At 41.5% G+C, this 14,777-nt stretch overlaps 1 protein-coding gene across 2 annotated transcripts; it reads right to left on the bottom strand.

Moving 5' to 3' along the window:
- Nucleotides 1-206: 206 nt before the first annotated feature.
- Nucleotides 207-14,531, bottom strand: cldn15la (claudin 15-like a). 2 transcript variants are annotated; one of them, XM_067362997.1, is made up of 5 exons: nucleotides 14,146-14,529; nucleotides 13,048-13,212; nucleotides 12,820-12,901; nucleotides 6,760-6,873; nucleotides 207-1,099 (listed from the first exon to the last, which is right to left on the bottom strand). In XM_067362997.1, exons 1-5 carry the CDS (start codon nucleotides 14,360-14,362, stop codon nucleotides 1,018-1,020), a joined length of 660 nt encoding a protein of 219 aa, XP_067219098.1. In that variant the 5' UTR covers nucleotides 14,363-14,529; the 3' UTR covers nucleotides 207-1,017. The 2 variants fall into 2 exon arrangements, with proteins under 2 accessions (XP_067219098.1, XP_067219099.1); XM_067362998.1 differs by lacking the exon at nucleotides 6,760-6,873 and having other exon boundaries at nucleotides 14,146-14,531.
- Between the last annotated feature and the right edge of the window lie 246 nt (nucleotides 14,532-14,777).

The raw sequence follows: 14,777 nt of genomic DNA, 5'->3' as shown, positions 1-14,777 counted from the left end.
GGCCCCGACATAACAGCTGATATTAAGATACACACTTCTTCTATCATCTTCGTCTGCCTGGCCCAAAGTGACACTTTGATTTCAGTTTTGCTTCTATTTGAATCTAAACTAGTTTAGTTTTACAGGGATTACACCTTGGAATATACAATGTGACATGGTAACTGGCAACATTTATTCATTCATTTTCAGAAATCAGAAGCATAAGATTTTCAGTTTAAAAAATGTATTTATTCACATTTCATGTTTGACATATTGTTTTGGTAATTGAACACTAAATTGGTTCTCTACTGAAACGAAGCATGTTTAGAGGAGATGGGCTAGTTGTCACATGAGGAAGTTGTCTCAAATGCTATATCTCAGTAAATATATGATTTGATATTTTATTTTATGTGTATTATAAATCATATTTTATATGTATTATATAATTTTGTGAAATCTTGCATCCTCCTAATTAAGTGTCCAGTATTATCATATTTTTATGAACACACTGGGATACATCATGATAATTGTGGAAGTAGAAGTCATAATTGTTTTACTATTTAAACTTCGCAGAAATACCTATAAAAGGACATTCAGTGGCCGGTCCCACTCTGACAACATACCAAATACAATGCCACAGCATGCCCTGCCTGCTATAATGTGATCATGTGTGTTTGTTTTCCAGGGTAATAACAGAGTAAATGTTCCAAAGCGGTTTTGTAGCCAATATGTAATGTATGTGTCCATAGAAAAATTACATTTCAAAAATTAACCCACAATGAGAATGCTGTAAAAAGCTTGCCACAGTCTCCCCTTTACATAACCAAACATAAGTCTAAACACAATGGAAAATATCTAGATATCTGAAATCAGAGAACATATTTTATTCCAGAAGTTCAGCATTCATGATCATTTAAGTGATCTTTACATTTGTCATGATTTGTCCTAAAACAAAAAAAGTAGCAAAAACATAATTGAGTAAAACAAACATCAAAGTAACAAAAGTTCAGCCTTGTTAATGTGGGTGACCCTGGTATCTCAAACGTAAGCTTTTGAAGTCTCTGCATTAGATGGAGCAGCAGTATAGATTGTCTTTGGCTTACCACCTGGGTAGTATGCCCTGTTAAAACGATATAACAGAGAAAAAAAAATCATCAAAAGTTAAAAAAACAGCAAGATTAGAAATATAAGGATTCTACAGAAGTTAAAGGTGCTCTAAGCGATCCTGGGTGGAGTAACTTCCTGTTGACATTCGAAGTGTTGTTAGAAAAAACAGAGGCTAGCTAGACCCTCCCTCCTCCTCCTCCTCCTCCTCCCCCTCCCTTCCGTGCTTCCTGAAACAGTCATTAACACGCATTTAAAATCATTCTTGTCAGTTATTGGCTGGAGCATGTTTATTATGTTTCGTGGTCCAGGCTGCACCAGGTAGTTTTTGTTGCCATTTTTGGAGCTTGTGGCAACTACAGAGACCGTGTTTTTCTACAGTGTGTTCAGGGGACAGGCAGCTAGCGGATAGTGAGGAGATGTTTGCTGTATGTGACAAAAAATGCTTTGGCCTAAAAACGTGTGACATCGCTTAGAGCACCTTTAAGAAATGAGGTGCATATACACTGTAAAAATATCCCATTAAATTTGACAGTATAAAAAATAGCAGTCAGAAATTCACCGTAAAAAACACAAATGTTTGAAGCTTTACAGAATGCCTGTATATTTTAAAACTTACAACCGTTTCATTACGTGATATAATGTCTGCCTTTTTACCTTACTGATGTATTGATATCCACAATAATACAGGTGGCAGGTTTATTATAAGCAGCCTGTTCATATCAAGGTCAATACTTGTATATAGACGGTACACAGGGTCATACATACAAAGCTAACACACAACACTAAAATAATGCAATAAACATTAAATTGTAGTTGAAGTTGCTAGGAAGTACTTAAGTCAGATTTAGTACTTAAACAGTTGTTATTTAGCATTCATTAGAGAGAATCATTCAAGCTACAAGAGGATCTGCATACTGTAAGTGTTTTTGTATTGTTTCTAGTTTGATTTTAGTGTTGTGTAGTTGCTAGGAAGTTTGTTTACTGTGGTCATGTGGCAAATCGTGTTTGTTTTCGTTTCGCTCTGAGTCAGTAAGGTGTGGCCAAAGCCAGCTTTAGTACTTAAAAAGTTGTTATTTAGCATTCATTAGAGAGAATCATTCAAGCTACAAGAGGATCTTGTAGTTATTTATCGTCCCCCAGGTCAGCTAGGTAACTTCTTGGAGGAGTTAGATGTGTTACTCTCATCCTTCCCTGAGAAAGGTACTCCTCTGCTAGTACTTGGAGATTTCAACATCCATCTAGACGAACCTCAGGCTGCTGACTTCCACACTCTGCTTGCCTCATTTGATCTCAAGCGAGTGGCCACCTCAGCTACCCACAAATCAGGTAACCAATTGGACCTCATCTACACACGCTGTGGCTCCACCGACAATACACGGGTTACTCCACTACACATTTCAGACCACTTTCTCATCACTTTTAATCTCAACCTGACCCCTAACTCAACGCACACTCTACCAAATTACTTTTCGGTGAAACCTACGCTCCCTCTCACCATCCCACCTATCCTCTTTGGTCTCATCCACACTTCCTCCCCCTAACCAGCTCTCATCACTGGACACTAACAATGCAACTGACACTCTTTGCACCACTCTAACATCTTGCTAAGATGACTTCTGCCCCCTTTTAACCAGACCAGCCCGCGCCACCCCCTCTGCCCCTGGTTGTCTGATGCTCTCAGTGAGCATCGGTCTATACTCAGGGCTGCAGAGAGGAAGTGGCGCAAATCTAAAGATCCTACTGACTTTAGCTTATATCATTCACTCCTTTCTTCCTTTTCTACTGTAGCATATGCACACGTATCAGGATAATCAATAAACTTTTGGAATGTTCAGAATGCTTTTAGCATGCTGGACTAGGTTGTAAAATCTCATCTCGGCTCCGACCGGTCTGCAAAAGATGAGCCCACTTGACACCTTTGTTACCCTCCGAGGTAAAACAGGAGGCCCAATTTCCTTGCTCTTAGGACATCAAAGAGGCCCCTCATGTGGACTACAGACCAGATCCACATTCCAACACACAAAAACACACAAACATACATTATTGACTGTATATGTAAAATATAACTATGCCAAGTCACATCCATGTATGTACCCATCATGTATCTCGAGTGTGTGCATGTTTCCTAATGTTTAGACTTAGTAAATAACTGTAGTTGAGTTAGTTTTAGTTTTTAATGATGGAATTTTGTCTGTAAACCATAACTTCTTTTATATGCCTTTCTGATCTATCGAGTTTGATCTCTCCGTAAAGCTTCGGACTCGAGCTATTCACTGAAGTATGTCACATAGCTGACAAATGCATTTTTCTATGTGTTTAATGATATTGTGAAAAAAGTACTCCATCTCGAAATCCGATCTGATAGTCATTAAGTATGCAAATTCAGCTAGGAGACCAAACAAAGGAACTTTTTCCGCCAAATAGTGCTGCGCATCTATTGGCCGCTACAATTCAGGAGGTGTGTTAGCTTGGGTTTCCATAAAAACAACGACACACACCTTCTCCTTTGTCTCCTGATTGTCTCACGAGCACCTCGTGCACGTCTCTCCCGGGCGTCTCCGGTGACCATGCGCCTCCATCGCGCTCCTCTTTTCGGGACCACCACTTCTTTGGACTCTCTCTCTCTCTTTTCGGTTAAGTTACTTAAGTTTAAACCTCATTTGAAAACCCCGCCGGAGAAATCCTCTCGGAAAGGACCAACCAAGCCAGGCGCATTGAAACTGCTACACACGGACTTGAACCAATAAGCAAGTATTATAATTCCTCTGAAATTTGTTTAAACTGATTTCTGTGCTGGCTCTCTCAAAAGGGTTTAACTGTGTAATTTGCCATTCTTTGATCATCTTTCTGTTCCTGTCTTTTCTTCATTTTCACTCTTGTATATATATGTTGTGTACCTTCTGTATATATTTTAGACGTATAATCTCTGTAGTCGTACTGTAATTTGCATATATTAAACACCTTATTCATGCTCAATTGTTCTTTTTGCTCATTTCAACAAAGCCAGGTCACTTTAACATTTCGATCCTATATCCTTGCTTTACGTTTGGATGCTATCATAGGAATTTATTCTCGTGGCCAGACGATAACATTTCTGTCGTAATAGTCGGTGGATAACTTACCGGTTTGCTGGACGGACCGATAGTTTTCTACATAATTATTAAACCAGAACTAATCATATATGTGACTGATTATAATTTGTTGTAATTAATTCACTGTATATGTTTAATTCCCCCTTGGGTCGGTATGTGCATAATAATTATTCATAAAACTTTATGAATTATTATATTCATTAATAACTGTACAAATTGTTACACTACTAATTTCTCCAATGCTAAAACCTCATACTATCACACTAAAATTAACAATTCAACTGATTCCCGCACACTTTTCAAAACCTTCTCTTCTCTTCTTTGCCCTCCTCCCCTCCCTCCCACATCAGCTCTTACAGCTGATGACTTTGCCACATTCTTCACACATAAAATAACAACCATCAGCGGCCAGTTCTCCACACCACACACTGACAGTAACATCTTAATGGAAACCACAGAAATTCTCACCTCCTTCTCCATGCTCTCTGAGGCAGATGTTTCAAAACTCATCCTTTCCAACCACCTTACTACCTGTTCGCTAGACCCTATCCTCACTCATCTTCTCCAGGCATCTCCTCCTCAATTGTACCTGCACTCACTCACATTATCAATTCTTCCCTCCGCACTGGAACATTTCCCACAGCTTTTAAGCAGGCTAGGATTACCCCATTGCTTAAAAAACCCACTCTGAATCCAGCACTTTTAGAAAACTACAGACCAGTATCCCTTCTTCCTTTCATTGCTAAGACACTTGAGAGAGTTGTATTCAACTAACTGTCTACTTATCTCACACAGAACAACCTCCTTGACAACCATCAGTCTGGCTTCAAGAGTGGCCACTCAACTGAGACTGCCTTGCTCTCAGTCACTGATGCCCTGAGACTGGCACGAGCGACTTCAAAATCATCAGTACTCATCTTGCTGGATCTGTCTGCTGCTTTTGACACCTTTAACCATCAGATCCTCCTGTCAACACTCATGTCGAAGCATCTCGGGAACTCCATTCCAGTGGTTCGAATCTTACCTCTCAGGTAGGTCTTTCAGGGTATCTTGGAGGGGTGAGGTGTCCACGTCACATCATCTTGCTACTGGGGTACCTCAGGGCTCTGTGCTTGGGCCACTTCTCTTCTCCATCTACATGTCATCACTGGGATCTGTCATTCAGGATCATGGTTTTTCCTATCACTGTTATGCTGATGACACACAACTCTACCTCTCATTCCAACCAGATGATCCAACGGTTGCTGGTCGCATTGCAGCCTGCCTGACAGCCATTTCTGCCTGGATGAAGGACCACCACCTTCAACTCAACCTTGCAAAAACAGAACTGCTTGTGGTTGGTGCCAACCCAACACTTCATCACAACCTTTCAATTCAACTTGGGTCGTAAACCATTACTCCTCCCAGGACAGCCAGGAAACTTGGAGTGGTGATGGATGATTGTTTAAGCTTCACAGATCATGTTGCGTCAACGGCCCGGTTCTGGAGATTTGCCTTGTACCACATCAGGAAGATTAGACCCTTCCTATCGGAGCATCCCACACAAATTCTTGTCCAAGCTCTTGTTCTATCCAGACTGGACTACCATAATGCTCTCTTGGCTCGCCTTCCAGCATCCACTGTCAAGCCTCTACAACTGATCCAGAATGCTGCAGCAAGACTGGTCTTCAACGAACCAAAGAGAGTGCACGTCACTCCTCTCTTCATCAGTCTGCATTGGCTGCCAGTAGCTGCTCGCATCCAGTTCAAGGCTCTGATGTTTGCCTACAGAAAGGCCACTGGCTCTGCACCGCTATACTTTAACTCACTACTTCAGACTTATGCGCCCTCCAGAAACTTGCGCTCTGCAAGTGAACGGCGCCTTGTGGTGCCATCACAAAGGGGCACAAAATCACTCTCACGGACCTTCTCCGGGTCTGTTCCTGGCTGGTGGAATGACCTGCCACACTCTATCCGAGCAGCTGAGTCTCTAGCCATTTTCAAAAAAATGCTAATGACATATCTCTTTCGTCAGCACTTGAACCAGTAATAGTGGCACTTACCTTGATTTCTATTCTTCTTCTATCTATTTGTGTATTTATTAAAAAAAAAAAAAAAAAAAAAAAAAAAAAATTTACTGACATAACTGTGACTTCACACAGCACTTACATACTGTTGTTCTCATGTTGATTTGATTGATTCTACTATTCTAATTTGCAAGTCGCTTTGGATAAAAGCATCTGCTAAATGCCTAAATGTAACTAAATTACATAGAATGTCACAAAAACACACTAATGTGCATTACTGATAACAAAAGTAAAAAAAAAAAATATTTATAAAAATGTAACCATATGTGAAGTGTAATGCAGGGACTTTTGGAAATTGTTTTACTGTTTTTTTGTTTTGTTTTGTTTTGCTTTGTAAATTACATGGTAATGCATAGTTTTTCCTTGCAAAAAAGATACTTTTGTCAGTATTTTAAAGTAAAATTACAGATGTGATTACAGATTACATGTGATGTTAAACCATTTACATTTTTTCGCTGTATATGATAAGGTAACTTACAGCTAACCAGTTAACCAATTTTTCTGTAAAAATTTACCCTTTGTCTTTTGCTTGAGAGACTCTTTGATAGGCACTGCACTGGAATGCACCACCCAGAATACACAGTGCTGCACCAGCCCAACCTATATAGAGCCCAGTACCCAGCTCAAATCTGCAAACAAAGGCAGAAAGTTAGGTGTGTATACCTACTTAACAATATATCGGAAAAAATTTGATTCCGAAAGTGAACTAAACCTGACAAATGCTGCTTTTTTAGGATGTCCTAATTTGTAAAACACAATGTATTTGATTTCTTGGTCTGACAATTAATAAATGGAACACACAATTTCTTGTTAAGCATTTTTCCATAGAAAACCATTATATAATTTGAATTTGAAACCATTAAAGAATTTGGTCTTTTAATATCATTGTTTCAGTACATCAAGGAACTTTAAATGTTTTTCACATTAAGCGTTTTAGAATGTCTTGCTCCATGCCAGTCAGTGACTGAAAACATACTCGGTTACTAACGTAACCTCAGTTCCCTGAGATACAGGAACGAGTACTGCGTCACTAGACGCGGTGGGGAAAACTCCTTTTTCTCAGATTACTGAAGCCTTTTTCATAACGCAGTGAAACTGTTAAAGTAAAACGAACAAATGACAAGGCAGCGGAGCTTGAGCCCGAAATTGGCGGGGTCATCTGGCTATATAATCGGGTATTCTGGCATAAGATCTTCAGGTTAATTCAACTGAAGCGCTAAAATGGGCAACGTTCCTCTCGTTACTTTATTTTAATTCAATACTGTAAATGTTAAGAAATGCGTAGTTTATTCCATGCGTGCTGTCTCTTTTTTCATGAACGATGCCCCATTCACAAATGAATCACTCTTTTGAGTTGATTCTGTTCAAAGACTTTATCAAACAAGTTGGTAAAGCTGTCTAAATTGATTCACGAATCAGTTTGAATGATTTGTTCATTTCCTGCACGCGCTGAATCGTCTGAAGCGGTTTCTCACTCGGAGCGGATGAAGTGGCAGTGGACCTACAGTCAATTAAAAGCAAATCTGCAAATGCATCCAATTGTTTGCCAGCGATGAAGACCTTTATTAGTTGAGCTGCGTATGCTGTCTGTGAACAATTCCACAGTTAGACCTATCGATTTCATTTGATTTTACTTCATGAAACAGCCAATAGCCGACATTTTACAACCAAACAGATTATGTCACTATAACAAAAGTATATTTCTTTACCATTTTTATGGGCATATATCTTAATTTATACATTAATTTATACATATACTATTGCGCAATGGCGGCACAGGGACCTGTTCGTCTTGAAAATGAACGCTTTGCATTGACACAGTTAAGCAGTTACGCGCCTGCTGAAATATACATTTGATTACATTTTGGAGAACAGACCTAAGAAGATCCATCAATGTGTATTTGATCATTGTTTGTGTCAAGTTCAGATATGTGCGCGAGCACATGTAAAGAGTTTTCTCTCTTCTTTAAAATGTAACGTTAGCTGTATACGTTATTAATATAGTAACGATACATTCGGGTTACAGATGCTAGAAATAATGCTTGTCTCTTCTATGTTTGTTTGTTGCAAAGATATCTAATTATGATAATAAATTAAATATCTATTTAAATAATAAACATTAAATAATAACATGCTATTGTGTGTGTGTGTATATATATATATATATATATATATATATATATATATATATATATATATATATAAGTAACTAGTACCAAGCTACTTGAGTAAGATTTTTATTGGATACTTTTTTACTCTTACTCAAGTAACTATTAGGATTATTACTTTCACTTTTACTTTGAGTAAATATTTCTATAAGTACTTGTACTTAAGTACAGTTTTTGGATACTCTGCTCACCTCTGCTCGCAATGCAGTACTCGTTCCTCAGGGAACCAAGGTTACATTAGTAACCGAGTATGTTCCCTTTCGATATTTCACTCGTACTGTGTTACTAGATGCATTGGGGAACCAGTACAATCACGCCATGCTAGGGCCCTACAGGAGGCAAAGTGGGTTAAAGTCACAGAGGTTAAGCCCAGCCCTGGACAATTGTTCTAAAACTTTGTACAGCCTAGGCACTTAAGCCGGGCTAAAAGTGTACAAGAAGCTAAGGCAAATGCCTGAAGCCAATAACCCGGATCTAATCAGAGTTGCAGGGAATTCCGGTGAGTTTGAGTCAAGCTCTGCTCAGAACCGGTCCTGCCTCGAGGCAGGTACGTGGGTTCCCAGTGGGGCGAGCCCTGAGAGGCCAATTTACTATGCAGAAAGGACATGAGCCTGCAGAGCAGGGACGTCCAGGTTATAGAACCTGGCGAAGGTGGACGGCAAGGCCCAGCTAGCGCCGGACAGATTTCTGCAATGGCCACACCACTGGACCATGTCCAGGATGAGGCGATTCCTCTGGTGGAGTGGGCTTGTAATGGGGCATTGCAGGCCCAAAGAAGAGTCTGCCAGCACAATTGCTTCAAGTAAAGCTCACGGAGAGCGCCTGTAAGTCTACTCACTTGACTGATGCTTAAGCTAGTAGCAAGGTGGCCTTAAGAGACAGGGGCTGAAGGTCAGCTGACTGTAATGGCTCAAAAGGGCAGTAAGGGGGCGAGGCGGGTTCAGCCTCTTAGACCCCTTTAAGAAGCGAACAACCAAGTTGTTCCTGCCTACTCACTGCCCGGGTACAGGAGCATGAGAAGCTGCCATAGCCGCCACATAGACTTTGAGAGTGGAAGGGGTATGGCCCTTAAACAACACTTGGAGGAAGGACAATATCAAAGATATGTTTCAGGAGGATGGGTCCTTGTTGTGGACTGTGCACTAAGCATAGAAAACCGACCACTTAAGGGCATAAAGACATCTTGTAGATGGGGCTCTAGAGGCCATAAGTGCAGAGCCCACAGCTCAGGCTGGGGTGCCAGATCATCCTGTTCGCCTGAGTGAAGAGGTCCTGTCTCAGGTGAATGGGCCATGGAGCTGCTATGAGCAGCTGAGACAGCTCCGAGAACCAAAGTTGGTTTCTCCAGAGAGGGGCCACTGAGAGAACCCTGATTCACCTGATAACCTGAGGGATCAGGGCGATTGGGGGAAAAACATAAAAAAGAAGGCTGGGCCAATCATAAGCCAGCACATCCCTGTTCTTTGAAAAATAAGTTGGGCAATGCAAGTTGTCTTCTGAGGTGAAGAGGTCAACCTCTGCCCTTACGAAGATCTTCAAAATTCTCTGAACCATTTGAGGATGGAGCATCCACTCTTTTGAGGGGACATTGCTCTGGGACAGCATGTCTTCTCCCTGGTTCAATTTGCCCGGCACATGCATTGCCCTCAGCGAATACAGGTTGCAGTGTGCCCATTCCAAGAAGCTATTCACCAGATTGAAGAGACTCTTCGAGGTGAGCCCGCCTTGGTGATTTATGTAGGACACCACTGTCAAGCTGTCCGAGCAGACCAGAACATAGTGTCCTTCTAGGTCTGGCAGGAAAGCCTGAAAGGCTTTGCAAACTGCCAGCATTTTCAGGCAGTTGATATGTAGCTGGCTTTCCTCATTCGACCAGGAGCTGAAAGCTGGTCTGCCCTCGCACAGAGCTCCCGAACCTGTGTTGGACACATCTGTCGAGATGACCTTCCTCCAGCAGATTATTCCCAGAGCCAAGCCCTGCTTGAACCAGCAAGGGTTCTTCCAAGGGGCCAGGGCTGCTACACAAGCCTGGTTCACCTTGATACGTAAGCGTCCATGACCCCAAGCATGGGACGGAGGAGCCGCATGTAGGAGCCGCATTCAAAGCAGGCCCGTCTGTAGCACCAGAAATGCAGAGACCATTAGGCCTAGCATTCTCTGAAACACTCTTGAGAGGTAGAGAGGCTCCAACTTTGAAGATGGCTGAAAGTTGCTGTATGGCCAGAGCATGGTCTGGTATGACCACAGCCACAGAATGAGATCTGTTGGCTGGGAGACAGTGAGCTCTTGGCAAAATTGACCCTGAGCCCCAGACGCTGAGGAGAAGGGATCTGTGCGATACTAGCTCGGCCTCTGACTGGGTTAAGATGAGCCAGTCGTCGAGATAGTTTAGAATGTGAATTCCCGTCTGTCTCAGAGGGGAGAGTGTACTCTCATACACTTTATGAAAGTACGAGGTGCTAGAGACAGTCCGAATGTGAGGACCGTATATTGATATAAGCTATCTGGATGTGAACGTAAGCGTGTTTCAGGTCCAGAGAGAAGAATCAGTCCCCTGGGCATATTTGTGACAGGATCTGCTTCAGAGTAGTCATTCTGAACAACCATTTCATAAGGGCGCGATTCAGATGTCTGAGGTTGAGATGGGTCTGAGACCGCCATCCTTCTTGGGGACGGGAAATAATGGCTGTAAAAGCATGACTCACTCTGAACTGGCGGAACCGTCTCTACGGCTCCTTTTGTCAGTAAGTTGCTTACCTCGGAGTGCAGAACATGAACATCCTTGGGAACCATGCAGCTGAAGCACGGGGGTTTTCGAGCTAACTGATCTGAATAACCTCGCTTTATTATCCCCAAAACCCTTTTTGACACTCCGGGGATGGCCTGCCAGGCATTGGCCCGTGTGGCAAGGGGTTGAATTGGCTCGAGTGAAAGGTCGCTGTGAGGGGACCTGGTGCTCGTGATAAGTGGAAGAGGAAAAATCTCTCTTTTTGAATATGTGTTTTATTTTGTCCGCAATCACAGCGGTTAGTTACACGGGTGCTAACTACACAGGGTGTTTGGAGGCATAAACGAGGCTGTTTGGGGAGTGGTCTGGCCGCAGCGAGGCTTAGCCCCTTCCTCTTCCTGTCTGAGAGATCAGGATGACTTCTGAGGTGCAGGGTCCAGCGCTATCTTGGGTCGGGGTCCCTGATGTTTCAGGAAGGGACGGCACTTTGCAGAGCGGGAACGCTGTTAAGGCTCAGGCTGTGGAGTAGGCTGAGCAGTCGAAGATGGAGGCTTCGCAGGATGCTGAGTTGGCGCAGGCCTGGGGAAACTGGAAGCAGCTGCAGAGATGGAACACTTGGGTAGGAAGTGTCGCATCGCCTGAGATGACTTCTGTTCAGCAGTGAAGCATTCTGCAAAGCCATTGACGGGAGGTCCAAAAAGACCAGTGGGGGAGATGGGGGAGTCGAGGAAAGAAAAGTGTCTTGTCTGCTTCCTTGTTCTCCATCAGATTTAACCATAAGTGGCGCTTCAGCACCACTAAGCTGGCCATTGACGTAGCGCGCAGGGCCAGATCAGTCATGCTGCACAGCTCCCTGAATACTGCTTGGTCGGGTCATTCATGGAACAAAGGAGTTTGGCTTGAAAAACTTGAAGGACGGCCATGGTGTGAAGTGCAGAAGCCACCTGGCCAGCCAAGGTCATCAGTGTGCAGGGGTGCCTTGCATGAGCCACAGCTGTGGCATGACATTTGCAACAACGGCACAGAAATTTGCTCTTAGAAAATTAGCTCTTAGGAAACCACTCTTTAAACTCGCCGGATGGCGGCAAAGGAAGCACTGAAACAATTGCTCTTGGATGCTGAAGGTGGCTTGTGAGTGGCGCGCTGATCGGGCTGCTTGCAGAGCAGTGCACTGATCAGGGTTGCTTGCAGAGTGGCGATCAACTGAAAAAGAGCAGGCACTGAGTCAGCTTGATTCGCTGCGAGGCATGTCAATGGCGAGAAGGCTTCAAGTCTCGTAGTGCCGTGGAGAGAAGAGGATCCTTTGCCAGAATGCCCGCTTATATAGCCAGATGACCCTGCTCAAATTGGTGGGCTCTGGCGGGCTTCATTGCCATAGGCTTGTGAACCCCACTGCCTCGTCATTGGTTCATTTTATTTTAACTGCACGAACCAATGGCCGTGCAGTTCCACTGCGTTATAAAAATGGCTTCATTAATCGGAGAAAAAGAAGTTTTCCCCACCACGTCTAGTGACGCAGTACGAGTGAAGTATTGAAAGGGATATATAGTATATAGTATATAATAATATAGTAATTAGCTGTATATAAAAACAGAAGTCTATGGAATGTATCTAATCCTCACTCAATTTAGATAAGTAAATGTATGTGCATTTGAGAATGTGTGTGAATGTCTACTCACTTGACGCCACCATAGAAAGGGTCATTGAATTCTGCAACAACCCGTGCAGCATACCAAGATACAGCCACCATAGTGCAAATACCTAGATAAATATATAGAGATATAAATATTTCTATCAATAATTATATTATTATATAGATGCTAAATAGAAGGGGGAAACATGTAGACAATTAAATAATAATAGAAACAAGTAATGTTCATATGGACACATACTGTATTTCTGCTTACCTGCAAAGATGAAGATAATGCCACCAATGACCATAGTCTTGCCCTTTGACTCATCTGTTTTTGACCCAATCTTAATGCACTTCAGCCCCATGGTAGATAAAATTATACCGACCAGCCCCAGGATCAGGGCGATGATCGTTAATGCTCGACATGCTTGAATATGAACTGAAAATAAGAAAAAAAGTTTAGTCTTAGAATTTTTTTTTATTTTTTTTTATTTTTTTTAGTAGATTAAAATGAGGACGCACATACTGTAACTTTGGTGTGGCAGGTTTACTGTCACTATACAGTACAGACTTTTAATCGTATGCATATAAAATATAATCATAAATCATTATAGTCTAATTTGTTATGATTGGCATTAATGATCTATGGTTCATATTTATGATTGGTGCTTTCATAAAACTTCAAAGCATTTATGAATCTTTTGTTTTGAATCACTGCTTTGTACTGGTAAACCCATGAATTAGTGTCTAATATGGTTTTAAATGTTTTTGTGTTTTATAATTTAGATTACGTTTTAATGACAAAAACTGTTTTGAAGTGCTTCGAAACAGTTTGAAAATAAAGTTTCTAAAAGAAGGTTTTTGCAGCGATGCCATAGAACTATTTTTGGTTCCACAAAGAACTTCTTAAAGGAACCTTTTATTTTTAATAGTATGAAAAACATTTTAAAAATCTAAAGAATGGTAGAATGGTTCTTCATGGATCCATTATATTTAAGAGTGAAGATTGTCATTTTGCAAAGCAAGTGGATCAATTTATTCAGAGTTTTAAAAAGCTATCTTTGATCACTAGTGTATATGTTTATCATTTAATAAAAGCCAGTAATACTTGGTAAATAAAATCAAGAGTAAAAAGTGGGCATAGACGGTTCTCTATATTGTTACAATGCAAAATGGCTGACAGCGATTAGACTTGGAGAGTTTTACCAAGTTCCAAGTCCAAGTATTGTTCCTCATAAATCCAATGCAAGATTCTAAAACAATTATATGTTTATATTTATGATAGGAATATTTATATTTATGATACTTTTAAGGTGTGCTAATATTACAGAGCAAGCCTAATAACCTGGTTTCATTTTAATAAATTTCCTACCTGGCAAGGCCAACATAGATTGAAAGTCTTGGCAGTTGGCCTTTCCAGAGCTGTCCTCGCCGCAGGCATGCCACAGGTTCTCATAGAGACGGTTTGAAATGATTACGGTGCCTTGCACACTAGATATCTTCCAATAGTCATTAGCCACAGCAAGACCAGTAACCATCCAGCCGACCAAACACATGAAGAATCCAGTCACCTCTAATGCTGTTGACATTTTTAACCCCAACAGGTGAGCGAAATAGAAAATGCAAGAAATACAAAAAAATATAGGATAGAATAATGTGCTAGAATCAAACTAAAGGAAGAGTCTGTAGAGCAGTCTTGTCTCTGCTCCTGATAGCTGAGTTTGAATTACTTTACCGTTGAGGAGCAGGACTTCAACCTTTGTGGAGGGTCATAAAGCTTTTGCCGCACCCAAGAACCCACTCAGCTTAATGACGATGCTGTTGATGATGATGGGTGTGACCGTTTCATATAGTGAGACACACTTACTCTGGTAACACCATTACCATATATAGTTATCATGTGATTGGAGTCTCTTTCTGTGATTATATTGAAAGTAATGTAATAAATATTGCATAAAAATACAGTCTACGACAACCTGAGAGTGCGACTGATTGTCTTAGATT

This window comes from Chanodichthys erythropterus, chromosome 16 (assembly GCF_024489055.1).
Source record: "Chanodichthys erythropterus isolate Z2021 chromosome 16, ASM2448905v1, whole genome shotgun sequence".
In the NCBI taxonomy this organism is placed as follows: Eukaryota; Metazoa; Chordata; class Actinopteri; order Cypriniformes; family Xenocyprididae; genus Chanodichthys; species Chanodichthys erythropterus.
The sequence above is the reverse complement of the archived record's forward strand: the minus strand, read 5'-3'. Positions and strand labels throughout refer to the sequence as shown.